This window comes from Mustela nigripes, chromosome 6 (assembly GCF_022355385.1).
Source record: "Mustela nigripes isolate SB6536 chromosome 6, MUSNIG.SB6536, whole genome shotgun sequence".
Lineage (NCBI taxonomy): Eukaryota > Metazoa > Chordata > Mammalia > Carnivora > Mustelidae > Mustela > Mustela nigripes.
In genome coordinates, this window is record NC_081562.1 from 136,715,849 (window position 1) to 136,740,062 (window position 24,214).

Sequence of the window (24,214 nt, forward strand, 5' to 3'; positions counted from 1 at the left end):
TTCAAAGAGCCAGCAGCCCTTCTTGAGCCCAGCCAGCGGCTTGCCTGTGCCCGCTCCCCACGAACGGGATGGTGGGCTCAAGTCAATTTCCCCTGCTTCCGATGAAATCCAGCTCTTTGAGTTCCCTCCTCTAAGAGAAACCTCTCACTTAAAGGAAGCACAGTCTGGCATGTTTGTGTGTGGACACATCTTTCCACACTGCTGGGCACAGAAGAGCACTTTCCCCCGCCGGGTGGTGCGACTAGGAGGCAAGGGCCCTAAGCAGCTCTTCTTCTTTTTTTTCTTTTTCTTTTTTTTTTAATTTAATTTTATTTTTTCAGTGCTCCAAGATTCTCTTCTCAACACAGCCAGCTGAGTGTCCAAACCGCTAGGTGGGGAGCAGGGGCAGCGCTCCCCCAACCTCCAATGTAGTTGGTCTCGGATGGAGCCTGAGCATCTGATGGTCTGAAAAGCATTCCAGGTGATTTTAATGTGGGTGAAGAGCCACTGATTTAGGGAGAAAATGACAAAGATGTTCAGCTGAGACTCCCCAGTGTACCCAGATGGAGAACATCCAATTTAAAAGCCAGTCCTACCCAGATCCCTGCCCCCCTCCCGCCCACCCCAACCCCCCACAGCAAGATAATCTCTGCAGCCTACAAAGTATGCCCTGGAAAAGCATGTTGAGCTCCAGGGCCATGTTTCATTCATTCGGTGCCCCTGCAACCCAGCTGAACTTCAGTCCCCTCCCCCGCATTAGGAAAAGGGATCCTCTAGATACATTTGTTTTCCATCTCCCTCTCTCTTCATCTCTCATTTAAATGCAGCCTGGTTATATTTGTGCCTTTCTCCTTCTCCACAAAATGTCTTGTGTGTTGCCTTGAAATGAGATTTGGGTAGTGCGTGCCCTCTAAGTAAATAATAGCACAAAAACTAGAAGCTCTATAATGCAATGAGGGGATGATATCACATATGATATTCCATAAGGCACACAAGTCTCCTTTTGTGGGACGAAAACCAGCCATGCTGCTAGAGAAACTGACATGGAATCAGAGCTATCCAGGCCCCTGGATGCCAAAGTCAGGCCATCAGCTCTCTGCTCCGTAGTGACTGTCCACCATGATGCTTGTCACTTGTTATTCCCTCTGAGCCTGGCTTCATATCCACTTATCAAGTAGAAAATTCATTTTAGAACTATTTTTGTATGAAGACATGCTTAAGGATAAATTAGCTGCATTACTTCTATTCAATGAAAGACATAAATCTCTCACCCTGCAATGAACTCGGCACATCGTAGGACAAGCCTTGCTCAGACGGGCCTGCTTCAATGAAAAATGGCCCAGAGATACACAAATGGCTGGGGTATATGGCAGAATTTGGAATAAAGCAGGTCTCTTTGCAATCTCATCTAAATGATTTAGCTATGGAAAGTGTGATCACAAGGTTTTCTGTTCTGTTGGTTCCAGAAAGTTTTAATATCCAGCAAGCCCAGATCATAGTTCCAGACCGAGCTAGTCAAGTGGCCATGCCAAGACCTTCAAACTCAGTGTGTCTAAATCAGAACTCATCACCTGCCCTACAGTGCTCACACTCCTGATCTCAGTTATCCAATCAGAAACCTGAGGGTTCTCCTGGAATCCTAGCTCTTCTCAACCCTCTCCCCACTTCTTCCAGATCCCTAAGTCTTGGGTATTCTGTTTTGTACACACCCTCATCTCTGTCTCTCCCAACCTAGCTCACAGCTCCTGTTTCAAAGCGTTGCTTCCCGGGCTCCTCCAACGGCCTCCAAACCACTCCCCTGCACTAAGCCTCGCCCCCTCAGATCCATCCAGCCTTCTATCATAATAATCTTAATGAAACAATCCTGATCATGCTCTTCCACGAAAATCCTTCAGTGCCCCCCCCCCACTGTCTACAGAATGATGTTCAAAGTCCAAAGTGGGGTATGCGATCACCCTCAGCACAACTTCTCCAACCTCAGGTCTCTGTCCCTCACCTTGAACAGTGTGCCATAGTCAAATGAGCCACTTCCCAGCACACCACCCTGCCTCCCATCCCCTGACCTCTGCTGGTGCAGCCTCCTCCTGGTTTGAGGAACCCCCTTTCTGCCCCGAGCAAAATACAACCTTGGCTCACATCCCTCCCTGAAGGAAGAATTGGGCAGCCTGCGACTTGAGCCCCTGGTCAGACCTTCTCTCACGGCATCTAGATTATCACACTTACTTATAACACAGCTGGAAGCTCCCAGAAGGCCAGAATGACATCTTTGGAAGCTCCCAGAAGGCTAGAATGACATCTTATCTTTCCAACCTCGGTGCCTAACAGTGCCAGTGCCACCTGACTCAGGAATTTATGAAATATTGGTTAAATGTTTGAATGTTGTGACGATGCCACTCTAACCTTTCCAAAACTGCTTTTCTTTACCATTTGTATGCTTTGCTTTGGGCTGCCTTTTTTTTTTTTAAGATTTTATTTATTTTTTTTGACAGAGAGACGTAGTGAGAGAGGGAACACAAGCAGGGGCAGTGGGAGAGGGAGAAGCAGGCTTCCTGCTGAGCAGGGAGCCCAATGTAGGGCTTGATCCAGGACCCTGGGATCATGACCTGAGCCGAAGGCAGACACTTAATGACTAAGCCACCAAGGAGCCCCTGCTTTTGGCTGCTTAAGATGTGTAACTGCCTCATTTTCCCACTTACAAATCATTGGCAGAGAACCCAAATCAATCAATCAATCAATCAATCAGCACGGGAGATTGATCACCTTCTTATCCCTTGAGAAATCATTTCTTTGTTCTTTTTTCCCGAAAGAAGGGTCATACTTCAAGGGACTTCAACAGCTGACAGTGAGAAGTGACCAAAATTAGTTACTCCAAACTCCAGCCCTCCCTGCTGTTCCTTGCCCTCTCCCGGGAAGTGATTACTGACACAGGCATGGGTTGAGACACTAATTAGAGCAGAATGACCACAGCAAAAACCAAAGCTGGCCTCTGAAGTCTCTGTCTGCCCCGCCCCCGCCCGTGTAGACACAGAATAACTCTGAGGATAAAACCTGACATCCCTGGCTTTGTGGCTTCGAAGCCTATGAGGGAGTCACCTAAAAATAAAGGTGCCATTCTCGGTTCGCCGTGGGCAGCCCCTGTGCCCACGGTCAACACTCTGGAAGGTTCTGGGCCCACTCAGAATCCCATCTGAAATGTCAAATATCTGCAGCGTGGCTGCAAGACCCAGCAAACACCCTCTTCCCCCAGTGCTGAGTTCATATTGGAAAATGAGCAACTTAAATAGATGTTTCATTAACATGATGTCTTCCTGCTTGATGTTAATGTACTTAAGAGTAATTGGTTGTCCCAAATTCTCTTCCATAGGATCATTTCATGCAATCCTCCCCAGGACAATCTGAAACTCTTTGGGTCCCAGATAGACAATCCAGAGAACCTAGAAACCAACCAAACAAATAAGCAAAAATCCTTCCGCCAAAAAGCTTTTGAGACCCATTTGTTATGGAACGCGTATCACATACAACAGCAGAACAGGACAGACCATCCTGACCACGTTGGTGGCCCTGGGTTTGTACCAAGGGCAAGACAGCATCATTCAGCAGGCACTAGGGGTCCCCGAGAGACAAGTGGTAGAGGTGGGTTATGTGAGTAGGTAACATTTTGTTTTGAGCCCCTAGAAGGCTTGTTCCCACTCTGCTTTGCTTATCTGTGCACAGATTCTTGCTCTGTGCTGACTCCAAACCCCAAACATTTCAAGGATATTTCTAACATCCTTTATTAATAGAAGCTCTTAAGAATTTCATAGCATAATGCTCAGATACACTCCCCAAACATGCAAAAGCTGGTACCCTATAAGGGCTTGTTCCCCAACCCTATGAAACACAGGGGGATGGCTTGATCATGGTGACACAGGGAACAGACTGGACGGCACCCCATTAAGACATCACTTTGGGGGGGGAGGGGATCCAGCCACATCAGAATGGCTCTGTATGTGTCACCATGCTGGAGGTGGGATTTTGATTCCGTTCTAGGCACACATGGCAAACAAAATTAAAACCCAACGAAGAGGTGAAGCTCTTGAACAGTGCTCTCTGTGGAACTTGCTGGATGCCAGGAGCCATGTGTGTGGCACGAAGCAGAAGACCCATTAAAGTGTGTGCAAAGGACTCTGTGGTGGTGTTGGCACTCCAGGCTCTGCTCCTTAGGAGCCACAGAGCACTGGACAAATGACTTTATTCTGAGCTTCATCTCTTGCTTGTAAAATCAAGTCTCGACAACAAGACAACAGAAACAGTATGAGCAGCGGGGACAGCGTTAGCTACCCTCTACTGAGCACTCATGACTCACAACATAGCAGGTGCCGTGGAAAGTGCCCTAGAAACGCTGCTTAGGTGCCACCTCCCTTCCTCCTGAGGAGCTCGGTGAGGGAGAGATTCTTAACTTCTGTTCATGGGGAAGGCTCGGAGTTCAGTGACCAGCTCCAGGTCCCTGAGCGAGCGTGAGTTCAAAACCAAGTCTACCTGACTGGTACGTTCTTTGGAAATCATAATTCCAATGGCTGCCACAAAAGGGGTGAGATGAGATAGATACCAATATATAGATAGATAGATAGAAAGATAGAGATACACACAACGTGCTCTGAACGCACCACAGGACTGTCAGTCATCAATAACAGCGCCCACCCCCTCCAGCATTCCGATCATTGACCTCCGGGTGCCCAGCCCCTGGCGCCCTCTCCTTCCCCTGGATGGGGACCCAAAGAATCCGAAGGTGGTAGTAGGGGAAGGAGGCTGTCTCCTGGGGCACTTACTTTCTCAGAACAGCAATCTCGTTCTCTATGCTGCTTTCCTTGCCCTTCAGCGCCTTCTTGGGGATGCACTTCACCGCAAAGAGTCTGCCACTGGCCTTCTCTTCAGCTAAGACCACTTCAGAAAATGCCCCCCTGTGAACAAAGAAAGAGAAAAAGAAGAAGAAGAAGACTTAGATTCGGGAGTTGGGGATGCCCGGGGTCTCCTCCAATCCCGTTCCCATGGTTTAAGGAATAGTAACAACAATGGCCAGCATGACTGCTACTTTTTGGCGAGCATCACTCCATACTGGACTTCTCTAAGCAAACCAGTGCACACACGCAAAGCGCCCTCATGCACGGGGATGTCTGCCTGGGTCGGAGCAGCTCCCAGCCCCTGCAGAACAACATGGTGGCAGTCACCTCAGAGCAAACTTGAATGCTCCCAGATTGGTTCCTGCAGAGAAAATTCATGTCCATCTCCAGGGCCAGTACCCCCACCCCCAAGTAAGCAAGAAAGTAATGCTCAAATTTCTAGATAGCTCACAGTGGTGAGTTATTCCAAGAAAATTTCAGAGCCTGTCACAAACATCAATTAATTCTCGCCAACAGGTAAAGATGTAACTGAAGTATGAGTTGGTGTATCACATGGTAACGACATGGGGTCAAGTAATTGGTTGGGACCCGAAAGTTCTCACTAAGTTGTTTTCTGAAACAAAGGCATACAGGATGCCCTGAGTGGGGCAGACTTTTCTGCCGGAAACTGTGAGGAGAACTCTGCAAAGGCAGAATAACACACTGGAAATACAACCTGGACATTTGGGGTCAGAGGGTTCATTTCTCTGCAGAAGACCCCTGTGGTCAGTGAGCCTCAGAGCCCAACCTGTGTCCCCAACCCGTCACCTCTTCCACCTGCCAGTAGGCAGGGCCTGGGTCCCACACTTGGCCTGGAGGGCAGAACTTCCCTGAGGCCTAAAACAGAAGTAGGCTTTGCCCACTCCAGGCCCCAGTAACTTGGGCTCTGTACACACGGAGCAAGGAAAAAACCGTGATCCACTAAGTCACTTCCTATCTCTAGACTTCAAGGAGCAACTCACACATGGCTTCTACACAGTTATAATTAGAGACAAAACATCATGTATCAAAAGAAACCACTAGAAGGACCAAGGTCATCCCAATCCCCTAGCCTCAGGGTCTCTGTTCTTCAGCCAACATCAAAGAGATGCGCAGGCAAGGAAAATGTACTTTTCTCTTCCTCTCCTTACCCATCTGACAAGGGTATGCCTCCACCACAGACCAAAGAAAATACAAACATGTATGTATTTTAAAATCCCTTCCAGTGAGAGGAATTCACTTTACTTAGTGCAATTAACTGTGAGTCTTCAGCCAGCGTTCCTTCTGGAACATAAACTCGAGAGGGTCAGCTACCTTCATGTCTCTATCTAATTATATAAACCTGAGGGGCAGAAGATCGGCTTTCCACCAAAGAACCAAATGGAGAATAAGAGAACAAAGATCTGCCCAAATCCAAAATCACTAGTTGAGTAGAATTCTCCCTCATGGTACCATGTGCCTCAGAGAGACAGAAACCTTCTAGAACCAACCAGAATGAAACATAAATATGAAAAACCCACAACAGATTTCTCAGAGGGATGAGTGGAGTCAGACATTCACTGCCAACAGACTTCACCAAAGGAAACCAACTCTTCCCTTCCCGGAAAACAAAGTGGGAAGTGAGTTTCTGTGTATGAACTGACTCCTGGACCCAGGACAGGAGAAGGAGGGGTCTCCATGGGAGCCAGTGCTGGTGGGCTGCTGCCGCTCCTGGATTGAGGGCTCTCTGTCTTTGTCCCTGACTTCAGGAGGGATGGACGTATCTGCAGCCCTGGGTGAGGGCAGGACAGTGGGACTTCAATACGTAAGGGGCTTCGTGTGCTAAGCAGCTGGGGCTTAACCACAAGTTACCTATGAAAGGACACAAGACAGGCCCCCGATGGCCAAGGATGCCCGCCATGACTCCAGGAGTCTCCATCGACAGTTCCCCAGTAGAGTCACAAAGCCAAGGCTACAGTCCCATTCTCTCAGGTTGAAATTCAGTCTGCGATCCCAGGTCTGGGCATGCTACCAGAAGAACAGAGAGCAGGGCCTCTAACAGATATTCGTGTACCCATGTTCATAGCCACATTATTCACAACAGCCGAAAGGTGGGAATGACCCACTATATGCATCAACGGATGAACGGATAAACAAAATGTGGTCTGTATATAGAATGGACTATGACTACTCAGCCATATAAGAGATGGAATTCTGGCACCTGCCACAATGTGGATGAACCCTGAAAATGTCAGTCCAAAGGGAAGAGGCCAGAATTGAAAGGACAATTCCGCTTACACAAGTACCCAGAGCTGTCAAATGCACACCTAGAAAGAGGAATGGTGGTTGCCAGGTTTGGGGAAGCAGAGAATGGGAAGTCAGTGGTTTTTTGTTTTTGTTTTTGTTTTTGTTTTTTTTATCTTTAAATGGATTTTCATTCATTTTACTAAATAAGTAATCTTTTTAAAAGACCTATCCTTTATCACTATGATCCCTGTGTGCAGCATGTACTTTCCAACTGAAGTGTTATATGGCTTTATTTCTTGTACCTTATTGAAGGTATGGGGACTTGAAAGTTATGGTGTTTTTTTGTTTTTTTTTTTAATTTTTTATAAACATATAATATATTTTTAACCCCCGAGTTACAGGTATGTGAATCGCCAGGTTTACACACTTCACAGCACTCACCATAGCTCATACCCTCCCCAATGTCCATAACACCACCCCCCTTCTTCCAACCCCCCTCCCCCCAGCAACACTCAGTTTGTTTTGTGAGATTAAGAGTCACTTGTGGTTTGTCTCCCTCCAAATCCCATCTTGTTTCATTTATTCTTCTCCTACCCCCTTAACCCCCCATGTTGTATCTCCACTTCCTCATATTAGGGAGATCATATGATAGTTGTCTTTCTCTGCTTGACTTATTTCGATAAGCATAATCTCCTCTAGTTCCACGTCGTCGCAAATGGCAAGATTTCATTTCTTTTGATGGCTGCATAGTATTCCATTGTGTATATGTACCACATCTTCTTTATCCATTCATCTGTTGATGGACATCTAGGTTCTTTCCATAGTTTGGCTATTGTGGACATTGCTGCTATAAGTGTTCGGGTGCACATGCCCCTTTGGATCACTACATTTGTATCTTTAGGGTAAATACCCAGTAGTGCAATTGCTGGGTCATAGGGTAGTTCTATTTTCAACATTTTGAGGAACCTCCATGCTGTTTTCCAGAGTGGTTGCACCAGCTTGCATTCCCACCAACAGTGTAGGAGGGTTCCCCTTTCTCTGCATCCTCGCCAGCATCTGTTATTTCCTGACTTGTTGATTTTAGCCATTCTGACCGGTGTGAGGTGATATCTCATTGTGGTTTTGATTTGTATTTCCCTGATGCCGAGTGATATGGAGCACTTTTTCATGTGTCTGTTGGCCATCTGAATGTCTTCTTTGCAGAAATGTCTGTTCATGTCCTCTGCCCATTTCTTGATTGGATTATTTGTTCTTTGGGTGTTGAGTTTACGAAGTTCTTTATAGATTTTGGACACTAGCCCTTTATCTGAGATGTCCTTTGCAAATATCTTCTCCCATTCTGTCAGTTGTCTTTTGGCTTTGTTAACTGTTTCCTTTGCTGTGCAAAAGCTTTTGATCTTGATAAAATCCCAATAGTTCATTTTTGGCAAGTCAGTGTTTAATGGGGACAGGATTTCCATTTGGGAAGAGAAATGACATCTGGAGGTGGATGGTGGTGATGGTTACACAACGGTGTGAATTGACTTAATGCCACTAAACTACATGCTTACAATGGTCAAAGGAATATATTTTATATTATGTATGTTTTACTCTAGGAAAAAAACTAAAAATCTGCCTGGTTCCACTCAATGGCATTACCTTGGGATGGACGCGCTGAAAAAATTCCATAAACCTTTTCTCTCACTACCTTCCTAAAGGAGAAAGAAATGAGTAACCACAGAAGCCGTGTAGCACTTGGCATTCAGAAACCGCTTTGGCACTCATCAACTAATCCAATTCTTGCCATAATCCCAAAAAGTGTACAGGGTAAGACTGTTGCCTCCATTTTGCAGACAGAGAAGCCGGGGTTCAGTCACATAGGCCATAAGGTTCAGAAAAGGAAATTTAGGTTTCCTAACCCCTGCATGGTCCTTTTCCATACACTATCCTGGGCTGATACACGCTGCTGTCAGGGAGCCTGGCTCTCAAGCAGGGGGGGAGGGGGGGGGGCGGTGCGGCAGCAAGGGGGTTAGGGGCACGGAGGGGGCGGTGGTGACAGTCTAGAGGGCCACCCTCCTTTGGGTGAGCTGCCAACCCTCCCACCATGCAAATCCACCTCCTCGCCTCTTCATTTAGCCAAACAATGTGCATTTACCTTCTTCAAGCTTTCCAAAGACAAAGCTCTCTGGCCTTCTCAGGCGATATAAGATTAGCATAAATTGTTATTGTTCCTGCAATAAATAGAAACCACTTGAAGACACTTCCCCCGTTGCAGGGCAGCTAATTAAAAACATCAGAAGCAGAAACACATGAATGAAGAGTTTGGGCACTTTCAATGTAATTACACAATAGAGTGATGTGAGTGTCCGGTCTGGGGTGGGGCGGGGCAGGGTGGGGCAGGGAAGGGGGAGGGGGGGGGGGGGGGGGGGGGGGGGGGGGGAGGTGGCCGGTAGCAGGAAGGACGATGGCAAGACCAATGATCTGAGAGTCAGTCAAGATTTCAGACAATCCAATGAAATAAATTCCTAGGAACACAAGCGGGGACAGAGAGTTACAATTTTAAAACGACAGAGGTCAAAGGAGGTTGCCCTGTACGAGCTGCACATCTAAAACGGAACGGTAGAGACTTCCAGCCAGACTGAGCGCACCTGCATCTTGAAAGGGCAGTTTGCTTCTGCCTGCACCCGGGGCCCCTTCTCTCTGCACTTGAACTCCCCCACTCCCAACCGCCACCACTTGCCTGGAACCAGGTGGTCTGGGCCCCCGGGGAGGGTTAGGGCTCGATCCAATGGCTGCTTCTTGCTGCTCATCTGACTGGTTTCTTGTGTGGCCTCCTTTCTAAAACCCACTTGGATCTTCTTGGATCTACAGCACAGTTCTCGCTTTCTACCTCCTGTCCATTGTGTCTCCACCTCCACCTGCTCCCTTCCCCTCATCAAACCTCAGTGCTCCCCCAGGCTGCAACCTCAGCTCTCCCTTCATAGGACTCCACACTTGCCGCTTGAAAAATCAGTGGTTTCCAGTTTCCACCCCGTCTCCTGAGGTCCCCCTTATCTTCATCTAAATTTTCATCTCGTCCATGGGCAATCTCATCCTTCCAGCTGCTTGCAAGGGCCTTCTGGCTCAACCTCCCACCTAGCCTCCGAAGAGCACCATAAACAAAGCAAAAAACAGCATCTGTATCCCAAAACTTCCTCCTCTGCTCTTTCTCCTTTCTACCAATTCCGTAACCCAGCTAGACACCCATCTACTTCACTCCTCCTCATCTCACCTCCATCGCCAAGTGTGCTCGTCTCAGTAAGACGCTCAGATTCCCGTCTGTTCCATCCCTCCACCAATGCACTGGCTCAGATTCTGGTTTTTCACTCTGGACTGTTTCCAGGACTCCATCCTGGCCCTCTGCCCCCCAGCAAGCCTGCCTCCCACTTGCTTCCTTCTATCTGATCCTGGCATTACTTTTCTACAGCAAAGATCTAGTTATGTTGTTGCCCTACCTAAGACCCCGAGGTTTCAGCTCTACGAGATAAAGCTGAAACTCCTTCGCAAGAGATCTATGGCTCTCAAAGCTCTCCTCGACCCGACCCCAGCTGTGCGGACTCATCCACTCTACAGCCAACTTCCCCAACACAAACACACCCCCGCCACCCGACCACATCAGTCAGCTGGCTGTTTCCCAAACACGCCCACACCTTTTCATACCCCTGGCCTTGCTTCAAGTCCTGCCCACCTTTCCACTTCAGTCAACGCCATTCCTTTCTCTTTCTGCTTGGCAAAATTCCATCTATATTTTAAAGGCCTCCCACTGGTATATTTCCCTCTCTTTGGAGGCTTTCTCAACTGCCTTCCCACCTCGTGTGCTTGGCTTATACTGATACCTGCCATTGTGGTTCTTTAAGTGCTTGCCTAGGTGACAGCTGGCATCCTAAGTCGATCTCTTTCTGTGTCTCCATACCTAACAATCCTGGCGCCCGAGGCAATTCTGAGGATCACCATCACTGGAGGCTCTACTCTCTACTTTCTACATCTCCCCAGTGCCGTAGATCCACAAAATAAATGACCTCCCAGTCCATGTTGAAGAAAATGATATGGTCCCTTTCCTCCTTCACGAAGTGTTCCTCCACATTTCTATGCTAGTGTAGGCAGAAGGAACCTCAAAGGTTTCTCTTAAAGCATAAAAATTCTTGGAGTCTTCCTGGATATATTTTAAACCACACATTTGTGTGCCTGGACACTTAAGTAATATTCTCCAGCTGAAGAATCCTGAGATCACGGTTTGTCCTGACTGGTAAAATTATTAAGTTTGTGACATTGGGATATGACATTTCTCCCCGTAAACCCTCATCCTGGTTAAATAAGTCAAATTTGGTAAGAAAGAGGAGAGGGCAGGTTTTTAAATGGTTTAAAGGACTTTGGAAAAACATGTTCATGGGAGAAATAAAAATACCAGCATTTTAAAGATTGCATTTCCTTGAGTTATAACAACATATTTATTTGATTTTTAAAGAACACTAACATTCCATTAAAAAAAACCACACCAATTTTCCATCTAAATTAAATCTCTGTGACAAATTACTCAAAGGTCAAACAAAAAGTTATTCTCGAAATGCTACATATTTTCAGCTTCTGGAGATAAGCTGTACAAATTACCAAAGTTGAATCCTTCCCCTTTCTCTTCCACATTTCAAAGCAAATCAAATCTCATCACCTGGAGGCAGCTTACTCTGATTGTAAGCCAAGCACTCAGGAGGAAATAAACAATGTTTTGCTAGCTGAATTTCTAAGATTCGGGGAAATGTCACATTTTCTATATTGGCTAAAGATTTTTAAACAAGGGCTTCTGCTTTAACATTATTACTGATGGCTCTGAAAAAGGCCGTTTCTTCTTGCTTTATCTAGTCAGCTGTGAGAAGGCAATCCCAACACTTTAATGGTGGATCTTCCATGCCCTAGACTATACTTGCTAGAAAGTGCCCCCAATCCACCCCAGGCCACCGAGGGGAGAGGGGACATATCCAGTCCTGCCTGAGGGAAATGATTCCAACTCCAACTGACCAATGGAAGGGCAATGAAATTAAGGGGGCAGGGCTCTGGGAATTCCTTACATTCCTGAGTTTACTGAAAATACAGTGTTTAATGGTTTTGTGAACTACAGATAGCAATTTACCTGCCTACTGTTAAAAAAAAAAAAATTTCCTAGAGCCATTCAGAGCACCTTACCTCCAGATCTGCTTCTATACACAGTTGACCCCCTTCTCCCGAGGTTCACTTCCCACAATCAACCAAGACCTAGAAGCAGAAGATTCTCCTTCTGATGATACATAGCCTCACGTTTTGTCACAATGCCTACATCATTCGCCCACTCCATCGTATCTTGTAGGCATTTTATCATCTCGCTCCAACACAAGGATGAGTACAGCACAAGAAGATATTTTGAGAGAGACTATACTCTTATAACGTTCATTATAGTATATTGTTATAATTGGTCTATTTTACCGTTACCGTTGACCAATCCCTGACTGTGCCTAATTTATAAATTAAACTTTATCACAGGCAAGTATGTATAGGGAAAAAGATAGGATATGGAGCATTCAGTATTATCTGTGATTTCAGGCTTCCACTGGGGGGCCCCCATGGATAAGGGGGACAAGAAGTCAGCAGTAAGCCACGCCCAGAGCTATGCTTACTAACCACCTACTCACTACCAATTATTACCATAAAAATCAAAACTAAGGATCTATGAATTCTGCTTTCCCAGTTTCTAATGATCTTTAACCTGAAATTGTTAAGAACAAATATGAGAGTATTTAAAAAGGGTAATGCATGTGCTGGCTGCTTTAAGTGCATATAATTTCAAAATAAATTCTTTTCTCAGACAATAGTAATTTAATCACAAGATGGACAAACACACTTAGCCTCCAACAACCTAGAGTGACTTGCACATTTTAGATGCTCCACCAGTGTACATCTAATTGAACCGGTGACACCTGAAAGAGACGGATGCCTCTGATTTTGAGCAAGAATCAGGAATTCTAGAGCTGTCTCTTTGATTCACGATAGTCCATGAAACCAATCGCTCGGCAAAATTATATCCATCCCAAATTAGACCAAGAAATAATCAGATGGTGCTGAAATGATCTGCCCTATTAGCTCAGAGTCAGCTATTACTGGATCATTGCCTTCTCGTTCTCTTTAGTCATTCCACATACAAATCAGATTGATTGTGTTATTAACTGTGTGAACACCATCATCTCTGGCCTATGACCATTACTGTGCTGGGCGACTGGGCAGACAGACGTTACCCCCAGGCCTCGGGCCATAAATTAAAATGTTCTTTTCCACTAAGCATACTCTTTTCTCCAGTGTCAGGCCAGGACAATATTAAGGGCTGAAGGGAGAAAAAATGGGGGAAAAAACACTGTACAGTGAAAAATGAAGTTGGCGATCCTTGGCTCTAGAGCGTCTAAGAAATAGGTGCCTTTCAGACCTATTGTTCCAGACCAGAATCAAGTCTTAAAATAAGGAAACCTGTCTGCTAAGCCTAACAATAATCTTAGTGACCCCAGAGGATCCGAAGAGATAAAAACAGTAGCGGAGTCAGACAGTATAAGCAACTCTCCAGGCAGAAATTAGACCATTTCAGAAGTGGCATTACTCTTTCTGGTCTGAGTATACAAAGAGCATAGTACTCTTTAGTCTACTAAAGAGCAAGAATCAGGAATTCTAGAGCTGTCTCTTTGATTCACGATAGTCCATCTCCACTAACTCACATGCCACTAATAACATTTTGTAGTGCTAATTCAGCCCACTGACCTTAAGAAAGCCATGCCCCGGCAGAAAAACAATGTGAAAAAAGAAAAAAAGGGGGGGGGGCAGCAAAAGGAGAAGTTTTGCCTTCACATACTTCAAGAATAAATATGCACACATGAAAATTGGTATCCCATTTAGACAGAACGTCTATTCATTAAAGTGTGTCTTCTAAAAGCTCCACTTGGCAATTACACTGAAAGCCATATGTTAGTTTATGTTAATGCCTGAGCTAAAAGTATCAAAATTCCATTTCTTAAAAAAATAATCCATAAGTCAGGCCCTTATTAATTTGGACCCATGCCTCACCAACCAGCTCAAATTAGAGACCTATCTTTAACGTTAGTAAGTTATGCAGACAAATAGGGAGGCTTCTCCTGAAAATAGCTCTTCTTTGTCACTCCAAAATCCCATTTTCTTCTTCAACTTGGTAAATCCCATAATGACTAGCAAGTTTTCCTAATAGCTTCAAGAACCATGACGAAACGTTCTTAAATATTCATACCATTAGCCTGATTTTTGCCCGGATCAATTCTCATTCTGAATACATCCCTGTGTCTGAAACCACCGGAACAGTTAGGGTTATGACAACGCCTGTCACAGGAGAAGGTGTCAAAATGCCAGCACAGTCACTGCGTGTGACATCTCTGGTTTCTTGAGGTTTTCCTGTGGCACGAAATCTTTACTGTTAATTGCTTCACTGATCCAAATGCAGAAGACAAATAAATTCCATGTGAATGCACCCTACCATATTTGAAGGCCCCAGCCTTGTTGCACGGCACACCTTTTCCCCTTCGATTCTCTGACGGGGCCTCATACTTTATCTCTGCCCTTTCTCAGTCACGTGTGAAAGGCTGACATGGAGCATGACTATGTCAGTCATTTTCCCCTTAGCTCAACAACAGGGAGCATTCATGGAAGCCTGGTTCCGGGAGGTAGGGACAGGACAAACGACTCAGTTCTTCTGGGATTACAAAGTCTCCTAGAGCCACAGCTAAAAAGCTAGCAACACTGAAAGGCACATAAAGTGTCCATGGGAGCCACAGATGTGTTGTTGCAAGGGTATATTTCACTTGGATATACGGGTTAAAGGGGTTCGGGACAGAGCCTCCCCAACCCCGCCCAAAATGTGCCACTCTGACACACGGATTATTTTGAGCTGAAGGCCCTTGACACCCTGCAGGCTCAAGAAAAACTTCTGTCCCTCCCTTAACCACACAAGAATCTAAACTGAGGGTCTTTCCCGGAGTGAAGATTAGTAACCGAGGTAAATTTGAGCTGAGTGACCCATGTATACGGCAGGGCAAACCGCTGCTCCTCTTATCACACTGGGAAATGCATCCTTTTCCTCTGAGGTCCCAGGCCCCTACCCTTCTCCTTAGTTCAGAATTACTTACCCATTTCATTTTGCCTGCCTTTGGAATTCTCATGTCTATGTGGCTTCTCTGTATGTACACCTATTACATTTGATTTTTGCAGGGATAAAAAATTTGTTCTCTCTTATTACTCTGTCTCATGTTCATCTGATTCTTAGTCCAGCTAGAAGGGCCTTTGAGGGGACAGGAATTCTTGTTCTTCAACAAGGTAGGGACTTGGATGAAACGGGAACTCCCAGGATATGTGCCATCTTTCTTTGTCAACTGTGCAGACCTGTCAGGTGGTACATCTGCTTGCGGTCTACACAGATCTCCCGTTTGACAAAGATTCTCCCTACAGAAGTGGCTCTTCAGAGTGGCCCTCTCTCTCACTCCCAACCGTTACAGTAAGGAGATCGGAACTAAGCCTGTGACCGCTACAATGATCCAATGTCCTCCTAATGCCAAATACCTATTCCTCTACAGAGGACGGAGGACATCATCATCAAATGGTGGGCAACACCTTAGTAATAGCAAAGCTGGGGTGGCTATTTTCAGATAATCCCAGCTGGCCCACTCTCACATGGCCATCCCTACTCCTTGGGACCCCCCGGAAAGCTCTGATTTTTAAGCACTCTTTTATTTTTATTTTAATTCTGGTTAAGGGCAGGTGGATCAATAGGTACCTTGATGGAAAAGTCTTCAAGTTCTATGCCAGCCAAACTCACATACCAATATTGTTTTTAATTAGTTCTTCAAGATCCTGCATTAAAAAGAGTCCTTATTGGTTTAATAATTACTACATTGTGGGCACCTGGGTGGCTCCCTTGGTTAGATCTGACTCTTGATCTTAGTTCAGGTCTTGATGTCATGTCATGAGTTCAAGCCCCACACTGAACTCCAAAAACTAATAATAATAACAATTACTACATTAAAAGGACATTTGGCTATATCTACATTAAAAAAAAAAAATAGGAGGCCTATCAATAATCTGTTAAAATCAAAAGATTGAGGGGCCCCTGGCTGGCTCAGTTGGGTGGAATGAGCTACTCTTGGTCCCAAGGGCGTGACAGTTCCAGCCTCACACTGGGTGCAGAGATTACTTAAAAATAAATCAGGGGTGCGTGGGTGGCTCAGTCATTAAGTGTCTGCTTCAGCTCAGGTCATAATCCCACTGTTCTGGGATAGAACCCTGCATCGTGCTTCCCACTCTGCAGGAAGCCTGCTTCTCCCTCTCCACCCCCCCCCCCCCACCGCACCCCCCAGCTTGTGCTCCCTCTCTCCCTGTGTATGTCTCTCTCTGTCAAATAAACAAATAAAGTTTTTAAAAATAAATAACTAAATAAATAAAATCTTGGGGTGCCTGGGTGGCTCAGTGGGTTAAGCCTCTGCCTTCAGCTCAAGTCATGATCTCAGGGTCCTGGGATTCAAGGCCCGCATCAGGCTCTCTGCTCAGCAGGGAACCTTCTTCCCCCTCCCTCTCTGCCTCTCTGCCTACTTGTGATCTCTGTCTGTCAAATAAATAAATAAAATCTTTAAAATAAATAAATAAAATCTTAAAAATGATTCAAAAGTTTGAAATAGCAAATCGTTGGAAATATTCGAAATATCTATAACAGGGGACTGGCTAAGTAAATTACAATCTAAAAATACAATGAAGTATTATGCAGCCATTTAAAGTAATTAAATAGATTTATGGATGTGGATGTAGAATTATCCCCGAGATATACTGCTAAGGGAAAAAAATGAAGGAGTAGAGCAAAGTGCCCATTATGTTCTCATTTGCACCCACACACACAATCTCTGGAAAGAGACAAGAAGCAAATTACAACGTTGCCTCTAGGAAGAGGCCTAAGAATGAGGAGAATTCCTTTTTATCCACTTTACTATGTACATGCACTATTTTTCCATTAAAACTTATTTAACGAAAAAAAAAACTTATTTAATGAAGTAGAGAAAATTTTAGAAAAGGACAATGAGAGCTATCAATAAATCATCTATGCAAAATGACTGTCCAACTAATTAAATCCTCTTCCTCGGTCCAACTAGCTATACCCTACTGAGGAGATGTCTCCATTACATGGTGAAGTTTACCTTTGGGATATCTGGATATCTAAATAGGGCTGGTATTCGCTGGTATGAGTCAGCCTTGTAGACGTGGTTCACAATTAGCCTGAACACCTTCACCAATAAAAGTGTTTTTAGAAAAGGGGGGAGGGTGGTCAAGGAACTTTTCTTCATAGAGATCATTCATATATAACATCAGGGAACTCATTCGTGGGGAAGGGGGAACTTGACACAGGCCCTGAAGGATGAGTATGTTTCAACAGGCAAAAACATCAGGGAAGAAGGAAGTAAAAAAAGGTGCGTTGCCAAAAGGAGAACATAATCCAGAGCCAGTGCCCTCAATAGGGCAGATCATAAACACATCAGAGGATTGTGGGAAGTGAGCAATGTGTGTGTGTGTGTGTGTGTGTGTGTGTGCAAAGCATATCATTAAGAACAAACTGTATGTGTACATGTGTAAAACATAAAATATATCACTGATGTTCACAGCACTCAGACGGAATAATGGCCCCCTTAAGATATCCATGTCTTAATCCCTGAGATCTATGAATGTTGGCTTACATAGCAAAAAGGACTCTGCAGCTGTGATTAGATTAAGGGTCTTAAAATGGGGCTATGATACTGGATAACCCAGGTGGCCCAATGTAATCACAAGAGTCCTTATAAGAGGGAGGGAGAGAGATCAGAATCAGAGGAGATAGGATGCTGGAAGCAGTGGTCAGAGTGATGCTATTGCAGAAGGAAGATGTGAGTTAAGGAATGCTGACAATTTCTAGAAGCTTAAAAAGGCTAAGAACAGGTTCCCCCTAGACCCCCACAGAAGGTACACAGTCCTGCCAACATTTTAGCCTGTAAGGCACACTTCTGGACTTCTGCCTTGAACTGTAAGATAAATTTGTGTAGTCTTAGTCCACCAACTCTATGGCAATTTGTTATAACAGCAATAGGAAACTAATACAAATCCATAACTGTATTATCAGTATTTATCCTTATTTTACAGATGAGGAAACTGACCTCATCAATGTTAAAGAACTTGCCCAAATCTCAAAGCCAGTGCCTAGAGATACCAGGACTCAAACCCAGGTGTGAGCGGTCAGTGGAATGCTGCCCCTGGAAAAGTAGCTTGAGATACATCAGGGACAATGATCAGATGGGAGAGTGTCACCCAGCACAGCAGGCAGTGACAAGGCATGAGGTCTGGAACAAATGAAGGAATGAACAGAGCTGGTATGCTATTCTCAATGTGATCAAACCTGTCACAGGCCACTGCATTCATCTACATTATTTGAACAGAAACAGTTAAGTGTCCTCTCTGACAAAGTGATATGTCTTTGCTGTGTACGAAATTCATTTTCAGCAAACACTGTCTCTACTTCTGCTACTGAGTAATATAAAACATGCTTTCTAGATTTTTAACTTGAAAATTCTCTTTCTTTTTACTTTAGTGATTACTCTGTAATTGGCTGAATCTCTCTACACTAACCAATGAATTGCCCCACACATCTTTTCAATACCGAACCGTACTTTGGACAGTTCCATAAACAAGGCTGTAGACAGAATTTAGTTAAGATGGAAGTTATTCTGTCCTCTCCTTATATGTACAGAGTTGCACTATGGGGAACTATCCCCTTTGCCAGGAAGATAGTTATTGTGCAAAGAATGAAGCTTCCCTAATCTAAATACTCACCACTACTACCACCACCACCATCACCATCATCCTCATCAATACCCACCATCAAAACCACAACCACCATCATCACCATTATCATCCCCATCATCACCACCACCACCACCATCATCATCCGCATCATCACCAGCACCACCACCACACCACCATCACCACCACCATCCCCCATCACCACCACCATGAAAACGATCATCATCACCATTATCATCCCCATGTAACCACCATCACCACCACCATCATCACCGTTATCATCACCATCATCACCACCATCAACATCAACATCACCATCATCATTATCATCATCACCATGACCACTACCACGATCAACATCTATACTGCTTACTAAAGCCTTATGAGAAGCCTATTTTGAAAACTATATACCAATAATTTTCTAATTCTACCAAGAACCCTGCATGATAACATTATACTTACTTTACACCTGAGAAAATGTAAGTTCAAAGAGGTTAAAGATTTTACTGAGATAATAAACTGATGTTCTAACTGTAGCTTATTGTGAGAATCATGCTTTTTCATTCTTAAACCATACCACTTCTTCAGGTATAGTTAATTTCATAATTCAGCAAAAGTAATGAAAGTGAATAGGGTAGGGGGTTGCTATATTTTGCCCCCAAAAAGAATGCCCAAAATCTCGCCCACACTATGTCAACAGCAATCTGGACTTTGATGGGTAAAATCACTACAATTTTCTTAACCAGAGAACCCTCTGATTAGTAACTTTGGTTTCTTCCTAAGTTTCTGACAGTGTTTGCCCATTTCAATCCCAAAGACTGAGAGAAGGTTCTTTTGCCTCTGACTTCCAGGTACACATACTCTCCATTAAAGGAGGGTGGAAGAATTTTTGGCTTGAACTTTCTGTTCAAGTTCCTAATCCACTCCTCACAGTTTTTAAAATGAGGCCCCCTCCTTCTTGCCTTTCTATCTTAAAATGCTACATAATAGTTTTTATTCTTTTCAAAAATACAAAAACTCAGTAGACTCAAGATTGACCCTTATATTTCCCCAGCTGCTAACTCCTCTTTCTAAACTGCCACACATCTTATTATTCATCTCCTGATTAATAGAGCGGACTTAATCTTTAGGCACAATTGACAAGTTCTCCCATTTCCTAAAACATGATCCCATTAACACTGTCCCAGCTGAAAGAAAAGTTCATTCATCCGTAGGCATTAGTGACTTGGTGCAAAGCTTTATTCAACATTCAATCCCGCACAACAGACACCACCAACCAATATGTTGTGAGGTGCTAATTATGACCCTCACCCTTTCTGGATGAAAATAAGAATAAAACTGCCTAGCGGCCACACACAAAAACAAAAGATCATTCCCTGAGATTACACTGCACACAAAATGGAGGCCAGACACCTGGGGATGTTGTCCTCTGGGCTTTTCTCATGACTTGGCCACAGAAGTTACGACATACATAGCACAGAGATGATGGAAAAGAAAGCATGGGCTGCTTCCTCTACCTCTACTGGCCTGGCTAGTCTCAAGTGATGAGAACGGTGCCCTGAATGCTCTGATCCTTGCAGAGGCCACCAGCCCCATGCACAGGCAACTTGGCCTCTTCCCGTTAGGCCAGAGAAACATTCGGGCACAGCAGTACCCCTGTCTCTTTCCCCACGCCAGGCAGAAGGCATCCATTCGAAATTCGCTGGCTCTCCTTTCTTGACCCTGTACTTGGTGAGGGTCAGGTTGCTTTGAGATTTATAGGATTCCCTTTGAGATTTTACAGGATTTACAGGACAGGTGATTTGAGGGGTTCCAAAAGGCTTGCTTGCCCAGAGGCATCCCCCACATTGGCCCATTGAGAAGCTTGAGCCACTACTCTGGATTAAGGACCTACCCAGGGCCATCTCTCCCCAAAGCCCACGTGTTTCCTGGGAGCCACATGAGGACCTGTTTGACTATAAGCCTTAACGACAGTGGCAACGATCTGTAGTTGAACCATTACTTAGCTCTGGGTCCCGGAAAACAGACGCCCCTCTCATAGAAACCTGAATGACAAGCTGGTGCCAACCACTGTACGTGGCACAGTCCCCTTGTACAGGTTCCTGCAGGTGGTGAGGCACGGTGGCAAGGTCCGCTGACCCTGCAGCTGCCTTGGGGTGCAGGTGACAGGTCTGTAAGCTGGCAGGGAGGAGAGTACACTCTGAGATGGCAGGTCCTGAGGAGAGGGAGGTGGATGGAACACATGTCCTCCCTAGGAAGCTCCCACACCATGGAGGGGGAGGCAGACTGTAAACATATATGTGCCAGGTAGAAACAAAGATAAAGCAGAAAAAGAGTGTGCATTCCATGGACCGGATGGCCAGGGCAAGGCTCTGTGCTGAGAACAGGACAGCACAAGGAAGGGATCGCGGGCCCATCTAGATGACTTCCAGGATGGGGAACCACACATGAGGGGCCCCATCTGGTGGAGGAAGAGCAGGCGGCCAGGCTGAGCGCAGCTGAGTGACGGAGGGAGTGGGCGAGATCACAAGATCCAGGAACAGCAGTCACGCCCATGGGCTACAAGGGTTTGCTGGGGTTTGGAGTATTTTTTCTGAAAGATGTCCAACCATCAGTGGTGGGACACATTTTTGTTCCCAGGGAGAGCTCTAGAAAAACGCCAAGACTCGGGCCGAGCACTGGCTTACCAATGCCATCCTTTTAACTAAAGGAACTCCTATTCTCATGTCCCCTGGAAAGGAGAGATGATACCGACTTAGTGAAAGTTCCTTGAGAAGCCTGAGAAGGCCCTCCGGTCAGACCTGAGTGATCTCAGGAAAGCTGCTTAAACCCATTCTCTTTTTTCCTCCATTCTGCCACCTGCGAGATGGAGATGGTGCACCGCCTTCTGCTGCTGGTGAGAGCGGCCCAGGAGCATGGGGCGGACTCTCCCACCCACGGCGAGCAGGGGCTCGGACCCCAGAGCCTTCGCCTCCCACACTCATCTGCGAGCGTCTTCCGCTCTGCGCTGACTGCATGGAGAATAATAATTCTATTCTACATCTAATCACGAATCTGCTAGACGCCTAGCAACTGGTCTGCACCCTCCGCAGGCCCTTCCTGGAACGGGAGCTTCATCCTCATAATGGCAAAAGTCATTTCGCCAACCTCTCAGCAAAAGGAGGCTGTGGAAATTTATCGAACCCCCCGCCACACACACACACCCCAATATAACACTAAAATGATTTAACTTCTTTTTTTCATATGCCACACACTCTAATGCTTCTGAGAAGTACTCTTAAAAATAGACAATGGAGACACAGATTGTTTTCCCCATTAAATCAGATCTCTACCTCACCAGCAGCAGCAGCAGCAGCAGCAGCAAAATGAACCCCGTTCTCACTGCTGCCTGCCTTCTTCAGTAAGGGGGAAAAAAAATTACTCTGTCTCAACCCTCGCAAACGGCAAGAACTGAAGAGATCATCTGCTCCAGTCCTGGCACCTTTCCTGAGGGTGAGTATCACGGACAGTTACAATGGCCTTATTTCTTTATTTGGTTTTTAGACAAAAGTACCAGCCCAGGTCTCCCTACCGAGGGTACACAGACACCACCTGGCCACCCTCTTTCTCTCTCCCAGTGAGCTTCACAGTACGAGAACAGAAGAGATCAAAGTGGAAATTTTTAAATGGAAGAGATGAGAACACATGTCCCATCCTTGTTCCTTGGCAGAGCATTTGCTATAGCACTCAGGCAAACGATATTTAGTAAATGAGTTTGGATGCCTTCGCCATGCTGTAATGACATACCTAGGAAACCTAGGTTCTCTAAAGACATTGCTGAAATTTCCAAGTAAAAGCTACGATTAAAAATGCTGGGAACAGGGGCGCCTGGGTGGCTCAGTGGGTTAAGCCACTGCCTTCGGCTCAGGTCATGATCTCAGGGTCCTGGGATCGAGTCCCGCATCGGGCTCTCTGCTCAGCAGGGAGCCTGCTTCCCTCTCTCTCTCTCTCTCTGCCTGCCTCTCCATCTACTTGTGATTTCTCTCTGTCAAATAAATAAATAAAATCTTTAAAAAAAAATAAAAAAAAAAAATGCTGGGAACATTTTAGGAGGCAAGAATCAAAAGGTACACCTAAGTTAATGCGACAAGTTAAAGACGCAAATGTCCTAAGGACACCAAGCCCAAAAATTATGTTGGAAAAGAGGAAAGAGTCAAGACTTTCAAATGAGAGATTGGGGCATAGTAAAAGGTACTGTAAGCAAAGTATAACAAGTAACAGGTTGGGGTGGGAGTAGAAGAGTAACTGCAACCCAGAGGACACAGAGTTAATATCCCAGTGACAACAAGGGCTTGCTTCCCACTGAGGCTGACACACACACACACATGCTCATGTGCACACACACACATACACACACACGCCCCTACAGGGGGTGCTGCTCACAGAAATCATGCCCAGCAGGGATGCTCCGGTCCCTCAATTCAATGTGGGCGAAGATACAATCACACAGTTCACAGGACGTCCAGTGAGCATATGATGCCCAGCCTTACTAGCAGTCCAGGAAATGCTAAATAAAACCTCAACAGGACACCTTCCTTCCCATCGGGTTGGGGAAAAAATGGTCAATTTATGTGGGAAAGTTGCTGCCTGAAATTGCCATAACTTTTTGGAAACTAATCTGGCTATACCTATTTGCCAGCATCTGAGGAAATCTAATCTATAGAAATAAACACATGATGTATAATACATACACATACATAATACGATGTATGTGTAAAAATGCTTTTAGCAGCACTGTAAGAAATGGAAAACACTGTGAATGGCCAGTAACAGTGGAAGAATGTATCCACGCCATGGAATATTAGGTCTAACGAGAAGAGTTAGAGGTACATGTATTTACCTAAAGGGATGTAACACCCCAATTACTCTAGAGGGATGGAACTATCCCCAATGAGAAAAGTAAGCTATCCTAGAATCATTCAATGGAATACTCTAGCAGTTAAATTAAATGATGAGACCCACATGAATCGACAGGGATAAATTTCCAAAACATAGTAACAGGTAATCAAAAGCAAGTTACTAAGAGATACCTACAGGATTGATTCCACTTAGGTCCCTCTATAAAATACACATGATATATACTGATGATCCTCAGGCACTAAACTTCTAGCACACAGGGTATAGACGTATGTCTTAAAAGTCTGAAGCCACATAATGAGAAAGCACCAGCACCTTCAGGTCCAGGTTGACTCTGGGCGGGAAGAGAATGG

General features: G+C 45.2%; 1 protein-coding gene across 3 annotated transcripts in view; it reads right to left on the bottom strand.

Annotated features, from left to right (window-relative positions):
* Positions 1-24,214, bottom strand: part of CAMK1D (calcium/calmodulin dependent protein kinase ID) — a 430,643-nt gene that overhangs the window by 266,070 nt on the left and 140,359 nt on the right. For 2 of the 3 annotated variants that reach the window (XM_059404325.1, XM_059404327.1), the window contains exon 2: positions 4,788-4,919. The exons of the other annotated variant lie outside the window; for it this stretch is intronic. In XM_059404325.1, the coding sequence (XP_059260308.1) occupies positions 4,788-4,919 (132 nt within the window). The remainder of the gene's footprint in view (positions 1-4,787; positions 4,920-24,214) is intronic. 3 annotated transcript variants of the gene reach the window in all.